We start from the raw sequence: 24,780 nt of genomic DNA on the forward strand, positions 1-24,780 counted from the left end.
ATTGGAAAATCAGAATTACTGATTTAAAACATAACCAGACCATGGGACTTCCCTGGTGGTCTAGTGGGTAAGACTCCATGCTCCCAATACAGGGGGCCCGGGTTCGATCCCTGGTCAGGGAACTAGATCCCACATGCATGCTGCAACTAAGAAGCCCACTTGCCGCAAGTAAAGATCCCGCATGCCGCGACAAAGGATCCTGCATGCCGCAACTAAGACCAGGAGCAGCCAAAATAAGTAAATAGTAAAAAGAACAACAACCATAACCAGACCATTATTTGGGGCCATCCCTTTTGCTTCTCCCCTGCCTGACTCCTGACTTCACCCCCCTTCACTCCCTCAACCTCTCTTGGTGCCCGTCCATTTTCTCTACGTCCTCTACACTTCTCTTCTGTGGCTTTCTTGTGCTTATTTAATCTTCCGCCTGTGTTTCTTTCTCTATAATAGTCAACTTCCTTTCAAAGATTATCCTGGACCCCCAGCCTCGCTGCACGCACAAAACCTTTTCTAGATAGAGTTTACATTGCATGATTGCTTCTCTATGGTTAGGCTTAGTTTATTTGCATAGAAGAACTGGTTTCGTTTTGCAAGAGCTGGAGGGTGTGTTTTTAACTGACACAAGGCCAACGGAACATGGTTTCTCGGACTTCCTCAGGGATGACATTTCTTTTTGGAATCCTTGTGGAGAGGTAAGGGCATTTCTGAGCACTCTTCTGTAACGCGAGCCAGCCCTTGGAATGGTCAAGATCTAAGTTCTCTCCCACACAAGAGAGAGGCTGAGAAACATTTCTCTGGTTGTCTGTGAGCAGCATCATAATGACTGAGGCTTGTAACTCTTCAAACCTCCTAGAGATGTAAACAGTAACCCACTCCAAGGAAGAGAGCAACAGACTGTGTTGAAACTTGCTATAAGGGAGTTTCCTCTGCCAACATCCCACCATGGTTGCCTGTGACATTGCCAAAGCCTGCCCACACATTTTCATCACTTGAGAGGAAGCTTCTGCTCTCCGTTAGTGCAAAGTCGATACATACCAGAAACAAGACATGTTGATTTTACAGACAGCTGTCGATTATCCACATGAATGGAGGGGGTGTCAATGACATGGATGATGGAAAGAACATTTACCCACACCTTGACCCATGTGGCACTCATAAGGTACAGCGCACAGTCCTGCTTGGGAACTAATGAGCGGTGATGGCTTCCTTGAGCAGTGTTTTGGCCTTGTTGAAGTCTGCAGCCCCATCCTGGATAAGATTAGCTTTAACCCTTGAAGGGCTACACATGTCACCGTGTTATGAGAATGGTATTAAATTCTTTCTGCATTGCTTTGTTTTCCCAAAAAGTGGGGGTGGAATCTGCAAGAATCCTTACAACTTTTATAAACCCTTTGTGATCGATCACATTTCTGTCACAGGAATAGCAATAGCCTTGTCCGTTTGGCATTTTGTATTTGGGGTCTCAATTTCTTCTTTTTTGTTTTTGAAAATCATACAAATGATTTCAACTTTTCTATAGGTTTGAATTTTTCAAAATAATAAGTTGTGGGGGAATGACACAAGTAATACATATTAATTGTGAAAACCTTGGCTATATAATTGAAAGTGAAGAGTCCCCATTTACTTCCTAGTACTGCTGCCCTCCCCAGAGACAACCATAGTTAACAGTCTGTTGTGACTCTTTCCAGATTAATTTCATTGACAAACACACATATGTGTATAATTGAGTCTTTATTTTTTACATAAACTGGGATTATGCTACATTAATGTAACATGGTGCTTTTTTTAAAAGATTTTATTTTTTAGAGCAGTTTTAGGTTCACAGCAAAATTGAGAGGAAGATAGAGAGATTTCCCATGTACCCCTTCCCCACACATGCATGGCCTCCCCCATTACCCACAGCCCCCACCAGAGGGGTGCATTTGTTACCAAGGATGAAGCTATATCGCCACATCAGAATCACCCAAAGTTCATAGTTTACCTTAGGGTTCACTCTTTTTTTAAAAAAATAAATTTATTTATTTATTTATTTTTGGCTGCCTTGGGTCTTCGTTGCTGCGCACAGGCTTTCTCTAGTTGCGGCGAGTGGGGGCTACTCTTCGTTGTGGTGCACGGGCTTCTCATTGCGGTGGCTTCTCTTGTTGTGGAGCACGGGCTCTAGGCGCGTGGGCTTCAGTAGTTGTGGCTCGCGGGCTCTAGAGCGCAGGCTCAGTAGTTGTGGCGCACAGGCTTAGTTGCTCCGTGGCATGTGGCATCTTCCCGGACCAGGGCTCGAACCCGTGTCCCCTGCATTGACAGGCGAATTCTTAACCACTGCGCCACCAGGGAAGCCCCAGGGTTCACTCTTGCTGTTGTAATTCTATGGGTTTGGACAAATGTATAATGACATGTATCCATCATTATGGTGGCAAACAGTATTTTCACTGTCCTAAAAATACTCTGGGCTCTGCCTATTCATTCCTCTCCCCAACCCCAACCCCTGGCAACCACTAATCTTTTTATTGTCTCCATAGTTTTGCCAATGGCTTGTTTTTGTTGTTTTAATTTAACAATATATCCTGGACAACTTCCCTGTCACTAAATATAGGTGCACATCATTGTTTATCAGTAGCTCCATAGTATTCTGTAGTACGAATGTACCATGGTTTATTTAACCATTCTCCTAGTGATGAACGTTTATGTTGTTTCTAATTTATGTTTTTCTGCAGAACCCAGCTCTCCCAGCACTGAACTGTTCTGTTGAAAATGCCCATCCGACTGTTTCTTACTACGCTCGTCCTCAAGTGGCATCCTATAATACCTACTACCATAGCCCTCCTCATCTGCCACCTTATTCTGCTTATGACTTTCAGGTATGTTTTGAGAGAAAAAGAACTCTCCATTACCCTTGCTCTCACTCATGCTGTCTCGTTCTCTCCCTAATTATGGACCCTTCCTAATATATATGACGTAGCCAGGCTCTCTATCCCTGAGGGCCTTTAGCAGCCTGTGGGTACCAGTGACTAGCTTAAGGACTGCATAGGCAGGCAATGATGGGAGAGATGGGGAGTGTGGGAAAGACACAAGAGGAGAAGAAACAGAATGAGGGAAGAAAAGGGGAGAGGAGATAGGATCCAGGTGTCCCAAGTTGCCTTGACCTACACTGAGGTACTCATGAGTATGTCACCACGGACCCCTGTCCAACAATGACCTTTTCCATTTCTCTGCCACTGGGAGAGGCCTGCCTCCTTAGCACAAGGGCATTCTGAGCCACACACGGGTTTGAATCAAATCTGTAATGAGGAAGAAGTCCCTTCTTTTTCTCCAGACTTCCTAACTGGGACTCTACAGAGAAAATATTTTTTATAACACCCTCCTCCCCTTCTTTTGCCTTGTTATCACGTGGGTCAGAAATAAGTGTTACCAAATTTGCCCTTTACCGTTTTCCTTTTGAGCTAAGACTAAGCACAGAAGAACAGAACCCAAAAGGCACTTAATTAAAAGGAATTCATTGTATGCAGAGCACTGAACTAGACACTTCAGGAAAACAAACGAAACAGTCTTTTAGGCATTTACAGTGACCCTAAACCCTGGACCACAGAAGGATGGGATTACACTCAAATCTGGTTAATTCAAAATTTGGGGACCAAGGAAATGCCTTTGAAAGGAGGGAAGCTCATAATGAATTTACTTCTATTGACCAAGAGCCCTGAATGCTCCAAGGGGACATAAAAGCATGACTGTTTGGGGGTGGTCCCAATTAACCAGCCAGTTGAGAAAAACAGAGCCCTTGGGCAACCTAATTTCCACTTCAGATTAACAAAATAATTGAAACTGAAAAACCCCCTATTTAGTTGAATAAAGTGTACTTTGGTTTGGTTTACATACTGTACAGGGAGGTCTGGGACTCTATATGGCAATAGGAATACGTATCTATAGTGTGAAGATGGATTTGTTTGCTGTCATAAAATATAGCACCAGCACAAGGAGGCATCCATTAAAGCTTGGGAAAAGATGTTAGAACTTGTTTTAAAGCCTACTGTATTCACAGGTAGACAACTCAGGGAACTTGTTCCCCAAATAGGCAATATAGACCGGAAAACACAAATAAGTTCTAAAAGGGCATAGGTAATTGCAGTAGTGACAGAGGCAAAGGAATCCTTTAAAAGAATGCAGGGATGTTGAACCTAGCACAGGAGGGTCACCATTCTTTGGGGACGCCCATAATAAAAACTCATCCTGGGACAGAGGGGCCATGCATGGCTCCCAAGAGGCTGCTTCCATTTTTTTATATCGAAGTAAATTATATTGACTATATTGATTTTAGGACTTTTCACTTTATAACGAACCCCTGAAGTAGTAACAATAACCTCCTTGGTGATGGCTGCTGCAAGCCCTGAGACAGGAAGCCCCTGTTTAGGGGATGGAGCCATCTCTCTGTCCATCATTCCTCATTCAAACACTACCCCAGGCATGAAAACAAGATTACCAATGCTAGTGGTGGCCCAGGCTGTTGGTTTCAGTTCAGTCAATGTTGACTCTGTGTTCCCATGTGCCAGGAACTGTGCCAGGAGCTATGGATGTAGAGATTGAATGAGACATAGGCCCTGCATTAAGAGACCAGTCTAGGGACCTGAAGGGGACTGGTTAGGGGACAGCAGTGGGGACAAAACAGTAAGTAGACTATTACCCAGAGTGCTATGGAAACCCAGACACAGGGTACCTAACTCAGAGAAGGGATCCAAATCTAGCCACCTAACCCAACCCTACGCCGTGGGCTCAAAGCAGGCACTTCAGGGATTTGTGGAAGCCTCTGCTTTTTAATGACAGCTCCTATTCAATGAGCACCTACTATGTACCAAGCACTGTGCTAAGTGCTTTACAGATATCATCTCATTTTTGTCGTTTGAGGGAAATAACTCTTGTCATTGCCATTTTTAAGTTGAGATGACTGAGTCATGGAGGAAGTAAGTAACCTCTCCACAGTCACAGAGATGGTAAGTGGAGGACAAGAATATGTATCCAGGTCTGTCTGATGCCAGAGACTGGCTTGAGGGATTCTTTGGAGAAGCTATAAGTCTGAGTATAGCACTGATCTTTTCCCCAGTTAATTTTAGGATATTTACGCATTCTACTGGTTTAAATTATGGGCTTCCTAATCATGACTCAGAAAGGGTCTCTTTACTCTCTCTCTCTTTTTTCCATTTGGCTGTGCCATGCGGCTTGTGGAATCTTAGTTCCCTGACCAGGGATTGAACCCGTACCCTTGGCAGTGAAAGCGCGGAGTCCTAACCACTGGACCGCCAGGGAATTCCCTTTACTTTCTCTTAGTATGCTATTAAATTGCTCCCCACTCCAAGAACTTCTGGGACACTTCTTATACCTCTCCTGGTTCTTTCTGTAGGTTCAAGCCATCTTTTGTATTTCGTTTTTGGAGATTTTATAAATTTATGGGTTTTAAGGTGTATGTTTTTAAGTGATTTGTTTCCTTCTAGAACTTACAAAGTATTTCACTTTAGTATTTGAGTGGAGCTTTCTTTTGTTCACCAAGTTCCATTCCCTTATTGTTTCATAGGAGGAAATACCAGTCTTTCCCCAAGAAAGCCAAGAGGATGAAGGAACATCTGTTATGTTCCCAGATAAATAGAAAGTAGTCAGCAAAACGCACACCATCTCTGACAATAAAACCACCAGAAGCACAGACCTACCCAAAAAATAAAAAGCCAGAGCTCCCTTAGTCTCATCTCAGATTGTAAAAGGGCCCAAATCATAGCAGGAAAACTGACCTTTCTAGACTTTCTCCTGAATGACTTCCCCATTCTGGTCATTTCCAAATAGGACTATTTATGTCACTTTGCCTTTGAAGACTTCTCTTTCCTTTTTATCCCAAGGCTGATAGAAGGAAGAGGAGATTTATAGGGTTTTGTTTTCACCCCTCAAAGTCATGCTCTTATTGGGTAGCTGTCCAGTCAGGAAGCTTGGGAAACGTTTCTTGTGGTCAGACGGGAGCGAGGACGTGGGTCTGGTCAGCGGCCCTGAGGATGTTGTGACTCTTGCAAATGTTGGACTCCAAGGCGTCCAAGCTTAGAAGTCAAGACTGCTGGTGCCTCCTTGCTCACCTCCCCAGCGCTCACTTCTCTTGCCCCTTGCACTCATTTCCCCATGGCCAAGCAGTCCATATCCTGTAGGGTATAAAGCATCCGTTTCTACTTCTGGGAAATTCAACCCAGTGTAGCTTTGGGGTAAATCCCTTAAGGCTTCCAGCCATACTCCCCAGTCTGGCCTACTGGGCCAGACCCGCTATTTCACTCTAGCCATTTGGTGAATCGCCAAGTTTAGCTTAAAACAAAAGCCTCTGCAAAATGCGAGCACCTCTGTTTATGCTCTTTATTAAATCACATGAAGGTACTCTAGGTTTCGTCGTAGCCACTGAACAGGACCCATTATAAATCGGGCCCCTTGAATGAGAGAGTCGCGCTAGTCCGGGGGGAGGCGGTAGATGGCGTAGGTTGCTGAGAGCCTTAGGAGGCCGCCGCTGCTGCCGCCACTCAACTTTTTATTTCCCCTCTCCTGCTGAGGTTCTCCTTGCCTCTCCTCCTTTCTCTTGTTTCTGATCCCTCCCTTTTTCTTCCTCTTCCTTTTCTCTACTCTTCTCTCCGTCTCCCCTGGCTTTGCTTTCTGGGTCAGAAGCAGAGGGGGAATGCAAAGAACCAAGAGACCCTGGATTTCACCCTTGGGACACAGCATCTTTTGCTGGTACCCTTTATCACCCGGCCAGTTCCGGGGCTCTTTTTGGAGTCACTGCCTCCCAGTGCTTCCGAAGAGAGAAGCACACGTGACAGAAACGCACAAGGGTCTTGCGGACTGTGGGTCTGCATGGGGCAGGGAGGGGCAGGCTAAGGCGGGAGAGAGAGCCCGCTCCCTCCTCTGTAGCTCCACCGCCCTAGGCCACCCCAGCCTCTAAGCAGCAGCTCGGGAAGCTCTAGCTGACCAGGCCCAGCAGTAGGCTATTTAGATGCTTTTCATGCTTTTCATGCTTTGTGGTGCGAAAGGATTCAAAGCTCTGTTCTTCTGAGCTGCCTGTCCCTAGTCAAGTCGACTCTTAGGCAGGAACCAAAATGCGCCGGGCCAGCTCTCCAGCTGCAACAAAGCCAGATCTTTCCCAAGGTGCCTGCCTGTTGCTAGGAAACTATGCACTGGTACGGTGGGCGACCCCCCCCCCCCCCCCCCCCCGCCCGCAACAAATCCCAAGGGTGTGTGTGGACTGCAGCCAGTTAGCTCCCTAGCTCTGCCAGGAGCCCTTTGAGTTTATCCCTAAGACTCCCAGCATCCTCAAAGGGAAGTGAGAAGCATCCCACCCCCTTCCCCCTTAATACTTTCCCAAACATGAAACTGAGAAGTGAAAACCCAAGGCCGTTGTACCACCCCCTCTTATTATCAAAGTGTACAACTGCCACCCACGGCAGCTGCTACCCACGGCAGCCTTTTACTGCCTCTCAGGACGGAACGGCCTTTAGCTCCACCTTCAGAAACTTGCCCCTCCCTTCTGTGGCTGGGCCACAGAGAACTGGCCTCCTGGCTCTCACTATCCTGGAACGGGATTTAGAAGGGCAGAGTGGCACATCCCCGGCCACAGAGATCTTGTCCCTGGTGGGTTTTTGCTCTCCTCTCTGGTTTAAGAGGACAGCGTTCTTAGTTGAGGAAAGCAACAGAAGAGGGGGGAGAGAGAGGAGAGAGTTGTGCAGGGCGGAGTGGAAAACTAGGAAATCACGATTCCAGTGTCTTAGAAAGCATATCTCCTCCTGGAGGGAGGAGAAATTTTGAGATTTTTGGAAGGAATCTGGCTTGTCTCGAGTCCACTGCCTCAAGTTCTTTTGTCTTTAAAGGCTTTCTATGACCCTGTCATTCCTTCTCTCAGATCGAAAGGATGGATGTGATGGGGAAGGAGGGGATGTTGGCCGCTACGGCCTCTTCTCAGTCCTGACATTATGTGGTGAGAGATGGAGATTTCAGTGTCTCAAGCAAGACCTAGAAAGCAGGACAACGCTTTCTAAGGAGTGCAGAGGTCAGGACTGGTGCTAAGGAGAATCAGCCAACTGGTCTCGGGCTCCAGATACCTCATGGCAAGGCTGACTCTAGATTGCTCTAGGCCTGAAAATGACGTGATCTACTTAGACTCCGGCCAGCTGAACAAAGAAAAGGCATTGACCTCCCCAGACAGCACTTGAACTCTTGAGAAATTTTTTGATTTAAGTGGGTCTTTTTTTTTTTTAATATAGCAGTTCCTCCTAGAGCTAAGGCACAACAGAAAATTGCAGTTCTGCAGCCCCGTTCGTTGGCTTACGTTTCCTCTTCCTGAGAGCCTAAAACTGGCCTCCTGCCTCTTGCCATCCCTATAGACCCCTCCAGCCTTCAGGCCTCAGCCATGCTCCACCACTGGAGCAAGGCAACAGTACCCACAAGATGTGACCGTAGTCTTTGAAAATAGATTTTATTTAAAAAAAAATCATACCAAGTTCATCTTCTATGCTCCTGAAGTTAGAGTACCTCCTACTTGCCAAGCACTGTTCTGAGTTCTGGGGGAGAGAGCAGTGAACAAAACAGGCCAACTCTCCTTGAGCAGGAAAATCATTAGGGTCAAGGGTATATACATGGGCCAGGGAAAGAGAAGTGGCAGATGACTCCTAACACTCCAGTTCACTGGGTATTTTTTTTTAACCCATATCTCGCTCCCTTCCCAAAGACTACAAAAGTTAGACAGCACAAAGTAAGAGTCCTCAGTGTCCTTGCAACCTGGTAGATCGCTCCTCACTCTTACCTTTGTGATTCTTACCTCCACACCTTTGTTCCTCTTTGCCCTCCGACATACCCTGCACTTTGGGGTGGTGGGCTACAGTTAAGATGAAATAGAAATTGTTGGACTTCAAGTTAGAAGACCCCAGATCCAAGAAAGCCATTTAACCTCTCTGACCTTAGTTTTTTGGTTTTGTTTTGTTTTGGTCTGTGAGATGGGCTCTGTGATGATATATTTTTGTAGCAAAGACTTTCCCAGGTATTAATGGCTTAACCTCAAATATTCTTAAGGCCCAAACTACCTTTTTGAAGACTAGTTGGGATGCTGTTGCCATGGCTCAGGGGGTAGTTGTTGGAGGCTTGAGTTATAAACGTGGTAAAGGGAGTGATGGATTCCAGAGACGACACAGAAGTAGGAGCAACAGGGTTCGGTAACTGACTGAATGAGGGGTCCAAAGGGAGGGGTGGGGGAGGATTCCAAGGCCTCTCTGCGTGAGCTCTGCAGCCTGAGTGACTGAGAGAAGGTGGGACCAGCTCAGTTTCGTGCCCCTCATTAACCCTGCGAGGTTTAGGAACTCTTGGTTGTTCCAAACAGAAACACACTGGGTCCGTATTCATTTTAAAATAATGACTGACATTGGAGAAATGCAACCTCGCTGCCTAAACTGATGTTGTTCTATTTTGATTACACAGCATTCCAGTGTCTTTCCATCCTCCCCACCCTCTGGACTTTCTGATGAGCCCCAGTCTGCCTCTCCTTCGCCCAGCTACATGTGGTCCTCGAGTGCTCCACCCCGATACTCTCCACCCTACTATCCGCCTTTTGAAAAGCCACCCCCTTACAGCCCCTAAAGAGGAATGTCTGCTGGCTATTGAGATTATTGTGGCTTTTATATTTCTGCTTTAGTGGAAGTGTGTAGGGTACAAACTTTAAAGTGTGATTCTTATGCATAAAGTTTTGCAATGGCCTGCCAGGCTAAGGAAAGATAGGGAAGAAGCTTATTTGTTATCAGTGCAGAGCAGGGGTGGCTAGACTGAGCCCAGCACTTCCAAGAAGGGCAGCGCAAGGCTGGAGAGCCATCCCAGCAAGCAGCTTGTCTTGTTTGGACCTGCATTACCCTATGGCCCCGCCTCTGTGTGCAGCAGAAGTGTGGTTGCCATCTGCTTCACTTTGTGTAAATGGAGTGTTGTCCTCCGGCCGTTGGCAGATCGCCACCCTAGCACCTTGGTTGAAGCGCCTGGCTTATAGGCCCTGTCTTTCCCTACCACTAAAGTCAGTCCCTAAGGAAAATTTCCCAGATGATGGGGCTACACGGTAGTTCCAATGCAGAGAGTTCTAAGATTTTGTTTGCTTGTGTCTGGATGCTGAAAAAAGCTGCCCATGTCTCTTACTCCTTTCTTCTCTGTATTGTAAAAATGGCTATTGTGATCATTCAGCTCAGCTTTTGTGATTGGTACCTCCCAAAGGGAAAAGTGCAATAGTCCTTTGAGTAGTGGGGAACAGGATTGATTGTTCAAGAAGCACTGAAAAACACAGAACATGTGAGATGTTTTAAGTGGATCTCAGTTATACATCGGGTAACTTAGGAGACAGCGGTTCTACTACATGTTGCATTTGCTGCAGGAGATACAAATCTTACGGTTAAAATTGAGTTCAAAAATGCTAGATTAGGTTCTTGGGTCGTGTTATGATTGTTACTAATCTTTGTGACTGTTTATCTTCAAATATTGTGCTTCAATCCCAGCAAACCGCACGTATCCTGCACCCCACCCCAAAAGAATCATCTGTATTTTAATGCCACTGCTCTTATTGGTCCTTTTTTCTGTTGAGACCAATCATGACAGTGTTCAAGGTTATGAAAGTGTTACAATGCCGCTTTGTCTGCAATACCTCAAATGTAGCCAACTTGACAAATTCTTAAGTGTTATCGTAGATTTAAAATCCATCTGGCACATTGTGGTAGGTATTTGTACAGTTCTTTTAATTATACATAGCTTTAAACCTCAATCTGATGAATTTAACACTTCGGCACCATGCCTTCATTTCAGAATGAACACTTTCATTGTGATCTTATGTTAACCTGAGAATCGATTGATTTAAAGGAAGATTGATAATCCTATACTTGTACAACATAAAAATACAGGGCTATAGGAGGGTACCTAATTAGACAGTTCTGCAAACACAGAACACATACAGGAAAAATTTCCAGCCAATTTCGCTACCTCCCAACTTCATGGATTAGAGGTAGCAGGCAAATGCTGGTGCTCCCATCTACCTTGTAGACACCCAGCCATCAAGAGTTACCAAGGTACAACCAGTGTGCTCATTGTTCACAGTAAATGTTTGCAAAACATTCAGTTTAACTTTCGGCATCACGACTGATGTCTCATCTGGATTTCAAATCTGAACAACTATAATCCTTTTGCGTTATATAAAGTTACTATTATTTTCTACAGTTCTGAGCATATTAAAATTCTATTGGATTTCAAAAAGGGACTAATAACCAATTGACTTACTATACAAATATCAACTTGTAATACTCAATGAAATTTCTTGCTGTTTACACTTTACATTTTGCTTTAGTGAACGTGTATGGGTATTTAATTTTTTTAAAGGCACCATTACATAGTATATCCTACATTTATCACATTTCTTAAAGTGTCAAGATTCTATGACTCATTTCTATGTATTTTTCTTACTTTACAAAGTAACTTGAAACAGTATAGATTTTGTAACACTTAATTTGAGCAGCTTCTTTTTTTAATCACATTGAACTATAAAAAGTGCATGTTACCTTAGAAAAGTTAATATTTGCTGCTTTACTCTTTTGCAAAAACATTTGCTGTAATGAAGGAATTTGTATTTCCAAAATGTACCTTGACTGCATTTTGTAATATTTACTGCTTTATTCCTAATTCTGCTTTAAAGTATTGAACTGGGCATGAAACATTAAAATATTAATCCAGAACCTGTATAACTGGATGTTGCTTAAAATCTGTATCACTGCCATGTTGGAAACCCAGACTGCTTTTGTGATGTTTCAAATTAATAAAACTATCCTCCTCCTTATCAACTTACATGTGTCTTCATGGAATCAACAGAAGTATCACAAACACTCTAAAGCAACTGACAGCAGCTGACTCACTTTTGACTATTATGGTTCAAGATACAATGGGCATGTGATTAACCAACATATAAAACCTAATGGGAAATTCTGTCATGCCGTCATCAGAAATACAGTTCCAGTCTCCTGCTACAAAAACTGAAAAACAACAGAACATAAGCTATGTAATTTCTGAAAGAACATCTTGTAAAAAATGCACTCAAAAATCAGAATTAAAACATTTTATTTTTGCCATAAGAAGCTCTACGAACTAATATCAGGTAACGGTTAATGAAAAGTAGAACTTAAAGTCATGACAGAGAAGAGTGAACAAGTATGAACATTACAGTATTGGATGGAAATGAACAAGGTTTCATATGATTGACAGAGATGAGAAAGCCAGTGCTGCTGAATTAGTATTTAATTCTTTAGAATATGCACGCCTTGACAATACAAAATACCTTCATCATTTTTACCATTTGTTTTATCTTTTTGGTACAATGGGAAAAACCCAGCATCAATTCCTCATAGCGGTTGTGTGTGTGGGATCATTACCACCAAAATGATAATCATTTAAGATTTATTCTAAAGTGAATCTTGCAAGATTGCTACAACATTTAAAAATCTTTGCTTAGGGGCTTCCCTGGTGGCTCAGTGGTTGAGAGTCCGCCTGCCGATGCAGGGGACACGGGTTCGTGCCCCGGTCCGGGAAGATCCCACATGCCGCGGAGCAGCTGGGCCCGTGAGCCATGGCTGCTGAGCCTGCGCGTCCGGAGCCTGTTGCTCCGCAACGGGAGAGGCCACAACAGTGAGAGGCCCGCGTACCGCAAAAAAAAAAAAAAAAAAAAAAAAAAAAATCTTTGCTTTGTTTGAGCACTTTCATTTTGTCATCTTTTAACAAATTGCTATTTCAAAGTTCCTATCCAGAATATTTATAGGTAATTTAGCATAGGAGCAAATCTGAAGCCAACTTAAAAGGAAAAAAAGGAAGTTCAATTGCCAGAAAACTAAGTATAAAATAGGAACACCCCATGACAAGCTTTGAACAGCCTCTTGCCACAGATTTCCAACCCCATAAATATTGGGGGTGAATGGTTTTAATCCCAAAGGAGTATTCTGCATGAACTCTGAACTTTGTATATAGAGACTTGTAGAAAAACAGAAGACCCTGACATACATGCAAGTAAAAGTCTTCTGGCAAAAATACAATTTAAAGTGATTTTTCCAGTTTTCCTCCTCCCAAAAAACTCTAGAAGATACCTTCAGTAGGCCAAGTTGAAATTTCACCCTCAGAATTTACATAGAGCACAGCAGCAGCAAATAATTATATCCAGATAATTAAGAATGGATAGTTTTCCATTATAGAATTAACTCCTGGTTTGTCATAATGGCCTTGTAGAAACCACCAAGTTTTATTATGACAAACTAATTTACCTAGCAGTTTAGTCTGAAAGGACTGGAAGCTCTGCTGATATCAGTATCATTCACACTTGTAGAAGAATTATGTCTAACTGGTAAAACAGCATTAATGAAACAAACAAATTTCCACTGAAAAGATTTCAGAGTGTACCCTATAGTCAAAGAGTAATGTTATCAGTACCTACAAAGAAAGGAAACAGATATTGCAATTCCAGAGATCAGACTCTTAAGTTGTAAGGTAATTTAAAAATTTCCAAGGATTAGTTTACAAAATGGTCTTAAGGTCTCAACTCACAGAACAGAAAACGGAAAGATGCACATCATTCTAATCCTTGGTAAAGCAAAGGAGTATATTATTTTTCTTTCTTCTCATATTACTGCAAATACTGATGCCTGATACCCTCAGCTACCATCTTAAGAAACACTGAAACCATTATCTTCAAGTCTAGATTACTGTAAGAATGACGTATACATGAGAAATTATGATTAAAGCTTTAAGTTCAAAGTCAAGAAATAGACTATTTTCAAAAATACGTGGTTAAGGAGAAAGAAAATATCTATGTTGAATTAAGAAATACTTAAGCAAGGTTACAAATGACTAATAACTATGCACAACAATCTTTTTCAATATCTATTAATTTTTTTCCTTTGCAAAAATTCATTTACAGAAGTTCGACAAGTCAATCCTGTTATAAATGCTAGGCTATATATTTGTTCCAACCTGCTTCCCTTTTAGTACTAGCACTTCAATAAGTTTTTACTTTATTTTCTAAGTGTTTAAATATGTGTCATTTTAAAAGGGAGAAAGGTGGTATTTATTGTTCTCAAGATAAATGGGAATCAACAAGCCTATTTAACTTCCATGTATAGCTTCTGAATGCTATAATACTGCAGCAATTTGCAGATGGAATGGAACTTATTTTAGAAGGAGTAAAAACCTAAAAGGTCTTGCTGAAAGGAAAATACTAGATCACTGACTCAACTATGTCAAATAAAAACTTCCTATTAGAGATTCTAAGTAATATGAACATTTAAAAATATATGCCAGTAGCCTCCCGCCCAAAATATACAGGCGTCTCATTTGTGAAATTTGTCATTTATAAAGATTTATACATAAAGATTAATTTGGTGGCTTTCAGATTCAAAATTTGAAAAATGTCATGGGAATATTTTTAACCATAACAAGCAAAAAGGAAATCTCCATTTACTTCCATTCTCTGTCGCTATCATATAAGAGTGCAGAATTCAAAACAAATGCGACAGATCATTTCACCTCTTCCTGTCTGCACTACAGAGATTTGTTTTCCTTTAGTATTTTTGCCCATGGAAACCACACTGCAAAGGTATATATACAGTAGTCCAGCCACAGGTCTTTTCCAGACTATGGCAATAAAAGCAAGGTTTAATTCTAATTAGCTAAAACTACTTCATTGTTCAAATGAGAGATTTGTCTGCACGGCCATTTTCATGAGGGGCAGGAGGTTGCTATCCATTTGGGTTAGCAGAATACACAACCAAGCAGAGATTTATTCTGAAAATTTCCAGGACAACTTTAGAAGTTCTTGTTTACTTTTTATGCCATATATAAGACACGACACATTTATAGTCTCAATAATAAGAAAATTGAGAATCATCAGTAAAGTGCTAACACGGAAGGGGAAAGTTGCAAGATATACTAGGGTATGCTAATAACTCCAGTTATTTTCAAAGAACATTCAGACTGCTTCAAATTCTATTCAGGAAACTATCTCTCCAAGCTTTTTTTTTCTTTTTGCCTCTTTTAAATGTGCTGAAAGCTAACTATAAAAATGGATACTTGGGGGGGAAAAACTTCTCAATCTCTATTCAAACTTTCAGAATAATTTGCTTCTAAAAAATTATCAACAAATAATCCAACTAGACTACCTTCAGATGACATGGCAGATCAAATCAACTTGTTTTCACCTTTGTTTTACAGGTCTTCTGAAAGCCCTGACCCTTAATCCAAACCAAAACTTTCTGATATTTCAAAGGAGTTCAATAAGATTCTGGTATTATAAATTCAAACTCAGTACTGCCATCTGTTACATTCTGTTTAAAAATTGAATCATTTTCCTGCTGAATAAAAATATCTTCCCAGGTCATTGGCTTGTTCTGAGGAGTAGATGTGGTCCCTACTGGAGGTTCTTTCCCAGCATCAACCTTATACCCAATACCATCATCCTTCATGACAGGCATGGTGCCTGACTTATCAGAAAGGTATGCATATTGTCTGATCTGTAAAGACCTGCATGGATGTAAACGATAAAGCTTTGAGTCTCCAGAAGGATCTTGACTATGAACTGACTTTATGTGTGAAGACATAAACTGATAGTTGATGAAAGACTTGCCACAGGCCAAACACTGATACCTTCTCTCCCCTGTGTGATGAATTTCATGCTTTGTGCGATATTCTGCAAGAGGAAATACCTTCTCACAGTAACGGCAAGGATACTTCTTCTCCCAAGAATGAATGTTAAAATGTCTCCGCAAGCTTGTCAGACAGACATACGACCTTTTGCATACAATACAGATATAATAGACCCTTCCATCTACTATTAACTCATAGTGATCATCATGTTTTACCTTCATACGTTTATTTGCCGTCTCACTGCTAGATGTTTTTGGTATCTCATTCTCAAGTCTGGCCTCCCCTTCGTCAGGGTCATCTTTGACAGGGATCACTATATCATAAGTATCTTCACCAATATTTGCATAAACCTTGCAACCCGTCGACAAGCCTTCAATTTCAGTAGCTGTATCTAAAGTAATAATCTTCTGACCCTCCATTAGATGTTTTGATCCTAAACCTGGATCATTAGTGTTTCTAGTAATTATATCTGAAATTTTTAAAGAATTAGAAAGTGGCTCTTGCAGAAGTGTAGGAATCTGCATCTTCTGTATCAACGATCCATCAAAAGCGGTATTTGGGGGGATCTCAGCCTGTGGGACCAAAGATGTATTACTGACCGCCGAGTCTGGACTGGAGCTAATAGTGTCATCATCATCATCTATAATTTCCTCCTCCTCCTCTTCATTGGCCTTGTTTCCTGTTAAAACAGCATTGTTTGGTGGCTGCTGATTCTGCACAAGTACATTGATTGAAGGAGACATATGATTTGGAAGTGAAGAACTGACATTTGGTGGTGTAGTAAGTGATGTCTGATTTAATAAAATGATGTTGGGAGTCAGATGTGTTGGGGCCGAGGATACCAATAATTTTTCACTTCCTTGTGTTTGGTTCAGAGTTGCCTGATTCACAGAAGTAGGAAGTTTCTGAGTAGGTGTGATATTTGTTAAAGGGGGAGAGCTATTGCTCGCACAAGGTGCAACATCTGAAATAGCAACAGAGCCTGGGTTAGGCTGGACCTCTGCCACTGTATTGGTACTTGGCAAAGTCTCCTTTGCAGGCAGAATCTCAGAGCAGAAAATGACGTCATCGTCGTCATCATCTGAATCGGTAACAATGATCTTTTTCATCTCATAATCTTCAGCAGATAAGGAAAAAGACTCTGTTATAATTGGCATTATAGTGGCCCCATTTTCTTGGGCTTCATCTTTTGATTTTTGTATTTCAAGGTTCTTGTCACTAGAACCAGGAGGTAAGGTTTCTGCATTACCATCCTGAGCTGTACCTGAGATGCTTTTAACCTGTGACAATGGGACACCAAGCTCTGCTATAAATTTAACTCCTAATAACTGCCCTGATTTAATTAACTCATCAAGTAAATCTGATCTAACACGAACAATTTTAGAACTATAGATATAATTGAGAATTTCTGCAAAGATCTCTGCTCTTATAAAGCTCAGTTCAACAACTTGCCCAGCAACTGAGAAGAGCTGATGGAAGTAAGTACTAGAAGCTGAAAGGATGTTCCTGTGGGCTCGGAATTTTCGGTCTTCCACAATAACGGTAACATCACAGAAGAGTCCATGGCCGCGTTGCTCATTCAAGGAGTTCAGCAGACTGCCAGAGTATTGAATGTCTGTAGCAGAAATCAGTTTTCTACTCTCCATGCCTGTAAGAGAAAGGGAGGGGGAGGATGGGAGATTAGGAAAGAAGGACAAAAGCACTTCATCATTCAGAATTTCAGCTACAGCATCATTAACTAGTTTACTGGAGTTTTACCCGAAGTTTGATATAACTTTTTGGTTTTTATATAAATTATTCTTACAGGCTGGTTTTTGGACCACATGTCAAATCTCATGACTTTCCCCTGAGAAGAGACAAGCCAGTTTTAAATTGATCTACAGATTTGAACATTAATCTCTTCCTTTGAATCTTAGATTCATGCATCACCACTAGGCTAGTTTTAAAGACTAAAATTAATTTTCTTAGTTCCAATTTTGGATTTTCTCCTCAAGAAGAGTTAAGAGTTAATTTTTAACTGTCTTAAAACTTTAAGAAAAATCTTCATCATGAACACATAAAAGTTATTTCACCTGTAAATGAATGTTTTGAATGTCAGAAAAGCTTGGTGTGTGCAACACTGAGTCCAAAATATGTAGTCTTCCTAAATTTTAACTTATCTTTAAGAACATATTCAACAGCTATTCCCTGCAGCCAGTGACTAAATCAGAATTTATAAACACTGGCAATTATTACCTCTATTATTTTTCTATTCTTACTTTGATTGGGATGCCTCATCTGGATAAACTATGAAACACCTTTCTTACCCTCTCCTCTTTCTTCTTCCCCTTGCCACTTCCCCTCACCTGCCTACCCTTACAATCTCCAGAGATGGAATGTTAAACAGAGTGCCAAATGAAGTCAACAGATGCTGTTGTGAAAAAATAAAACAAAGGAAAAGAAAAGTTTACCATTTCTTAAAGCTCATTTGCATGAAAACACAAAACATTGAATTTTGTTGGTAAAGAATTATGAGCATTGATAGAACTTTCTTCACACCAAATGAACTAGTGAAAATTAAGATATAAACTTACTGGAATAGAGCAGACATCACTCTAGAAAAAAAGGGGAGGGGGACTGTCAATAAATAGTATTGCTGTGTACCACCCCCAAAACAATTTTTGGCACTTTGCAGAAGATATATCCAATAACAATGACACGGAATTTAAATAAATAAATAGATAAATAAATACATGTATATATAATTAAAAATTAGTTGACCTGAGAAAACCATAATTCAAAAAGAGTCATGTACCACAATGTTCACTGCAGCTCTATTTACAATAGCCAGGACATGGAAGCAACCTAAGTGTCCATCGACAGATGAATGGATTAAGAAGATGTGGCACATATATACAATGGAATATTACTCAGCCATAAAAAGAAACAAATTGAGTTATTTGTAATGAGGTGGATGGACCCAGAGTCTGTCATACAGAGTGAAGTAAGTCAGAAAGAGAAAAACAAATACCATATGCTAACACATATATATGGAATCTTAAAAAAAAAATGGTTCTGATGAACCTAGGGGCAGGACAGGAATAAAGACGCAGACGTAGAGAATGGACTTGAGGACACGGGGAGAGGGAAGGTTAAGCTGGGATGAAGTGAGAAAGTGGCATGGACATATACACACTACCAAATGTAAAATAGATTGCTAGTGCGAAGCAGCCGCATAGCACAGGGAGATCAGCTCGGTGCTTTGTGACCACCTAGAGGGGTGCGACAGGGAGGGTGGGAGGGAGACGCAAGAGGGAGGGGATATGGGGATATATGTATATGTATAGCTGATTCACTTTGCTGTACAGCAGAAACTAAACATTGTAAAGCAATTATACTCCAATAAAGATGTTGAAAAATAATAAAATAAAATAAAATAGATAAGCGGGGGAAAAATTAGTTGATAAGTACTTTTGGTAAAGAAACACTTTTTATTGCTAATATTCTTTCTCTTTAGAGTTACCAAAGTAGTACCACTGTCACAGTTCTTAAGTTATATACACGTGGAAGACAGGGCGTCTCAAATATCTTCTAAATTTTTCAAAATAATAGCTTAAAAACAAAAAATAGGAGAAAAGTCTAGAAATCAAGGATTTAAAACATCATGTTATAAGGCATTGCTTGTTAACGGTACCAAGGAATTCCAGGTTACCATAAAGGCATTCATCAGAAAGGGTGACCTTTGGACAGCGAGCCAGCAACCTGGGCTACCGAAATATGGGGATTTCGACACAAGTCCCTTTTCAGTGGATAGATAGGTTTTCTGAATACGGTCCCACTATTTTTGTCGTTTGCACATGGGTGTTCCCAATGGGGGAATGATTTAAATGTACGTGTCCAGGTGACACCGGGACTTGGTTTCATTTTGTTGTTTAGGTTACCTCCTCTTCCCTGTTAAGGTGGACCCAGGAACAGCACAAATCGGTCTGAACCCACCCTAACCAAGATTTGCGACCCGACTGTGGAAAAGCCGTTCCTCATTCCTGTGAGACAAATCCTTGACCGAGGGCAGGTGAAGGTGGGAAAGAGAAACACCACCCGCGAGACTGAAACAACCGACACGCGGCTCCCTGCGGCAGCTGAACCCCATCTTCCTCCTTCCACCCCCTCTTCCCATTCGCACCCGGCCGGCTGCAACCGAGGTTTTTAACCCCCATTCACGCGGAAAAGCAGCTTCTCGCAAATACAGATGGAGGTCCAGCCAGCACAGTCAGGGCGGGGGTAGTAAGGCGAGGCGAGCCGGGGAAAGTAGAAGGTGGCGAACCGGAGGGTGGGGTGTTGGGAGGGGATGAGGCCAAGCAGGCGGCATTGTTATGCCCTGGGAAGGGGACGGAAGGGGAGGATGGGCCAGGCCGAAAAGCTCTAAATCAAAGGGCTAGGAGGGGAAAAGAGGCGCAAAAAAGGCAGGCAGAGGGGCGAGGAAAACGCCGAGCGGTTCTCCGCGGTGGGCTCCCCACGCTCCGGGCCTACCCCGGGCGCCGGCAGACCCTCGGCCCCTGACGGCGGAGGGGACCGCGCCGCGGCCCTCCCGGTTCGTCCCCTCCTTCGCTCCCGGGCCCACACAAAGAAAGGGCCGGAGGAGCGGAGCCTCCGTCTCCGCCGCTTCCTGGTTCAAGTGAGGAGAAAGCGAAGGCAGGCGCGGCCCAGGGACGGAGGAAGCAGGCGCGATCCCTCGCCCCCTCCCGGGTCGCGGCCGGCTCCTCACCTGCTTCCCGGCGCTGCAGCTTCTCGTCGTCGGGCCGCGCGGAAGGGTGGGAGTCCTCCAACAACCAGAAGCCGGACTCCGCGGCGACTCGGCTCCTTCTTTAAACGTCGCTCCAGTCTTGGTCGACGTCGACGCGGCTACCGCCTCCCGCCGCCACCACTGCCACAGCTGCCCCAAGCCGCCGACAGAGGGCACCGCGCGGGGGCGAGGCGCCAAAGGCAAAGGCGCCCTCCTCTTCCGAGTGCGGTTCGGCTCTTTCCGGAGGGGCCCGAGCGTTAGGCCGCGCCGCTTCGGCGTCCCACTCCGCCTTCGGCTCCTTCCGCAGGGGGCGGAGGAAGACTGGGAAGTACCGGGGGAGCTCGGCCCCTTCCGGAGGGCGAAAGGGTGGGAAAAAGGAAAGATGGGGTAATGCGGTCACAAACGGTTGGGATGCGAGGGAAGGTAGTCGCTTTCGTCTACGTTCCGTGTAAGCTTCTAGGGAGTAAAAACTGAGAGACTAGACGGGTTTCATTTCTTTTGAAAGTTTGAAACTGCTCTATTTAATAGCCTGTTAGATGATAAACCACCTTGAAATATAATCAGAATAAATATAATCAAACAATGTATCGACTCATTATGATTTATGATAATCCAAGTTCTAGGATAACACGATGACAACTGCATTATAATATATACTTTGAAGAAATAAATTCAGTTTTTGGACAAGTACTATCTTCTTAACTGAATACTAAATGATGCAACACTATGTTAATTCCTTCATTTCAACTATCGTTTTCTGACCACCTGTTTGATCTGTACCAAATCTTATGTTAGGTTCTGTGGAATACAAAAATGAATAAACCAAGGTCTCTACCTTTTCAAAGAGCTCAGTAGATAGGTACTCAAACATCGACAAAATATTTGTAAGGTACAGAACACAGAGAAAGGAGTAGCAAACTGAATTTGAGCTGCATCTTGAAAGATAAATAATATTAACACTTGCATTGTTAATTTATTATTCTTATTTACATAGCATTTCCTCCTCAGAGGGCTTTACTGTCTGACACATGGTAGGTGTTCAATAATTGTTTAGTGAATGAATATATGAATGAGTTGTGCTAATTTTAAAAACTCTTCTGGTAATACACTTCCGACTGAGTACCACGATGAATGGAGCAATGGGATGGGTGTTTGGAGAGCAAAATATTTCCCTTTAGGCTGGTTATTGATCATATTCAACTAAAGAACAAAATAGCAGCATTTTCTTCAACAACTAGAGCCATGCACTACCTTCATTTTCTTTTAAAAAATACGTATAGGATAATATTGCATCAGTTTCCAAAAACTTGAATTGGCACTTATTTACCATTCAGTTGGAATGTCCACCAGGCTACTCACTATCTCTAATTTTCTTCAACATAAAATCAGACAAAGATGTCATCATCTATCGATCTCTCATCTATTCTACATTCTCCTCAATAAAGTAAAGCCACATAGCATAACATCAAAGTAGTGTAATACAGCTGTATTTTCACATGGAGATAAGAAATCCAAATTAAATTCCTTAGGCGTTTCTCCAAGGTTTGGTATTGTGGGAAAACAATCTATGTGGGAATTACTGCATTATTAGTTTTTGATTATGCCTTAAAATTATGAAAGTTTTATTGTTTAATATAAAAACATTTCATGGAAAATAGGAGTGTGCTGTTGTAAAAGAAACGAAGACAGATGGTAGTATTTTCCTGGTAACTGAGCATTTAACAAAACTAGTTAGCAGATTAATGACCATTTTTCTGAGTCATCCTCCCCCAAAATTTAGTAGCAAAAAAAAAAAAAATTAGGAAATAAGACAAAGTACATTTTGAAAGTTTAGGATCTATTTATCTTTCAGTAGCTTAGTTGACTAAAACTAAAATGAGACATTTCTTTGAAATACAGATCACAGTGGCAGTAGCTGCCACTCTTGATATCAAATGTGTGTTGGTTACCTCTCAGTAAATTGTAAGATGCAATACATTTTCTTTTGCACCAGCACCAACAACACCAAGGCCCCCAACAGAATTGCCTTCCCTTTGTCCCTTTCCTGAAAGGGCTTTAAAAGTGTGGAGCCACAACTGAGGTATGATGAAGGCCTATTACTTCGAAGTGCAGGAAACTGTCTCTTCCCTTCTGTCCATGTCGCTCAGCCCCTAACTCAGCAAAAACTAAGCTAAAATTTAAAAGCTACCTATAACCCATGCACCTAAGGTCAATTAATCTATGACAAAAGAGGCAAGAATATACAATGGAGAAAGGACAGTCTCTTCAACAAGTGGTGTTGGGAAAGCTGGACAGCTACATTTAAATCAGTGAAATTAGAACACTCCCTCACACCATATACAAAAACAAACTCAAAATGGTTTAAAAACCTAAATGTAAGACATGACACCATAAAACTCCTAGAAAGGTACATAGGTGAAACATTCTTTGACATAAATCGTAGCAATATTTTCTTAGCTCAGTCTCCCAAGGCAAAAGAAATAAAAGCAAAAATAAATGGGACCTAATCAAACTTAAAAGCTTATGCACAGCAAAGGAAACCATCAACAAAACTAAAAGAATGGGAGAAAATATTTTCAAACAATGCAACTGACAAGGAGTTAATATCCAAAATATAAAAACAACTCATACAACTCAATATCCAAAAAACAAACAACCCAATCAAAAACATGGGCAGAACACCTAAATAGACATTTTTCCAAAGAAGACATACAGATGGCCAATAGGCACAAAAAAAGATGCTCAACACCACTAATTATTAGAGAAATGCAAATCAAAACCACAATGAGATAACACCTCACACCATTCAGGATGGCTGTCATCAAAAAGTCTACAAATAATAAATGCTGGAGAAGGTGTGGAGAAAAGGGAATCCTTGTACACTGTTGGTGAGAACATAAATTGATGTAGCCACTATGGAAAACAGTATGGAGGTTCCTTAAAAAACTAAAAATAGAACTACTATGTGATCCAGCAATTCCACTTCTGGGTATATATCAGTAAAAAAACAAAAACTCTAATTCAAAAAGATACACGCACCCCAATGTTCATAGCAGCCCTATTTACAAAAGCCAAGACATGGAAACAATCCAAATGCCCATCAACAGATGATTGGCTTAGAGATGTGGTACATATATATACAATGGAATATTATTATTCAACCATAAAAAAGAAGGAAATATTGCCATTTGCAGCAACATGGATGGACCTAGAGAGTATTATGCTTAGTGAAATAAATCAAAGACAAATACTATATGATATCACTTATATATGGAATCTAAAAATAATACAGATGAATCTATATACGAAACAGAAACAGACTCACAGACATAGAAAACAAACTCATGGTTACCAAAGGGTAGAGGGAGAGGGGGAGGGACAAACTGGGAGTATGGGATTAATAGATGCACACTACCATGTATAAAGTATATAAGCAACAAGGATTTTCTGTATAACACAGGGAACAATACTCAATATCTCATAATAACCTATAATGGAAAATAATCTGAAAAAATTAATATATATATATATAAATAACTGAATCACTTTGTTGTACACTTGAAACTAACACAATATTGTAAATCAACTATACTTCAAATTAAAAAAAATTTAAAAAGAAAAAAGTTACCTATAATTAAAGGGGATCCAATGATCAGGAAAGGAATTTTTTGGTAGGAAAAGCAGAGCAGACCAAGAAATCTGAGTGGCCTTAACAGCTGCTTTTGGGACAAGGTCTTTGGAAAGTTTCATTAATTTTCTGTTTCTCAACAAGTTATTTCACCTTTCACTTTCTTTTTATCTGAAGGCTTAACCCTACTTCAAACAACATAGTAGCTTTTAAAGACAAGAACCTTTATCAAATGGATTTGGAGGTATCAATTGTTTCACATTCTAAAAAGATTTTTGATTGGCTGATAATGGAATCAGGTTTTATAACCATGTGTCAGTTTGCTTGCCTTTGCCTTTTTTGAACTTGATTATGAATTCCATGAGGCCAGCAACTGTCCTCTCCTGTGTTAAAATGTCAAGAATCTTGTGGATGCTTAATATATATTAATTGATGACAATAAAAGATAAAAAACCAGGACTTCCCTGGTGGCGCAGCGGTTAAGAATCTGCCTGCCAATGTAGGTGACACGGGTTCGAGCCCAGGTCCAGGAAGATCCCACGTGCCACGGAGCAACTAAGCCTGTGCACCACAACTACTGAGCCTGCGCTCCAGAGCCCGCGAGCCACAACTGCTGAGCACGCGTGCCACAACTACTGAAGCCCACGCGCCTAGAGCCCATGCTATACAACAAGAGAAGCCACCGCAATGAGAAGTCCGCGCACCGCAA

The 24,780-nt window shown here is 41.8% G+C and overlaps 2 protein-coding genes across 3 annotated transcripts in view; one reads left to right on the forward strand and one right to left on the reverse strand.

The window, feature by feature from the left end:
- TMEM255A (transmembrane protein 255A) overlaps positions 1–11,843 on the forward strand; it is a 47,481-nt gene extending 35,638 nt beyond the window's left edge. For both annotated transcript variants that reach the window (XM_067722455.1, XM_067722456.1), the window contains 2 exons: positions 2,706–2,849; positions 9,463–11,843. In XM_067722455.1, the coding sequence (XP_067578556.1) occupies positions 2,706–2,849; positions 9,463–9,621 (303 nt within the window). In that variant the 3' untranslated portion in view covers positions 9,622–11,843. The remainder of the gene's footprint in view (positions 1–2,705; positions 2,850–9,462) is intronic.
- A 257-nt stretch (positions 11,844–12,100) lies between these two features.
- Positions 12,101–21,068, reverse strand: ZBTB33 (zinc finger and BTB domain containing 33). Its single transcript, XM_067724653.1, has 2 exons — positions 20,426–21,068; positions 12,101–17,329 (listed from the first exon to the last, which is right to left on the reverse strand). Exon 2 carries the CDS (start codon positions 17,325–17,327, stop codon positions 15,309–15,311), a length of 2,019 nt encoding a protein of 672 aa, XP_067580754.1. The 5' UTR covers positions 17,328–17,329; positions 20,426–21,068; the 3' UTR covers positions 12,101–15,308.
- Positions 21,069–24,780: the final 3,712 nt, after the last annotated feature.

Source organism: Pseudorca crassidens, chromosome X (assembly GCF_039906515.1).
Source record: "Pseudorca crassidens isolate mPseCra1 chromosome X, mPseCra1.hap1, whole genome shotgun sequence".
Lineage (NCBI taxonomy): Eukaryota > Metazoa > Chordata > Mammalia > Artiodactyla > Delphinidae > Pseudorca > Pseudorca crassidens.

Excerpts from the sequence above, each read along its gene's own strand:
- ZBTB33 (XM_067724653.1), bottom strand. The coding sequence starts at position 17,327 with ATGGAGAGTAGAAAACTGATTTCTGCTACAGACATTCAATACTCTGGC.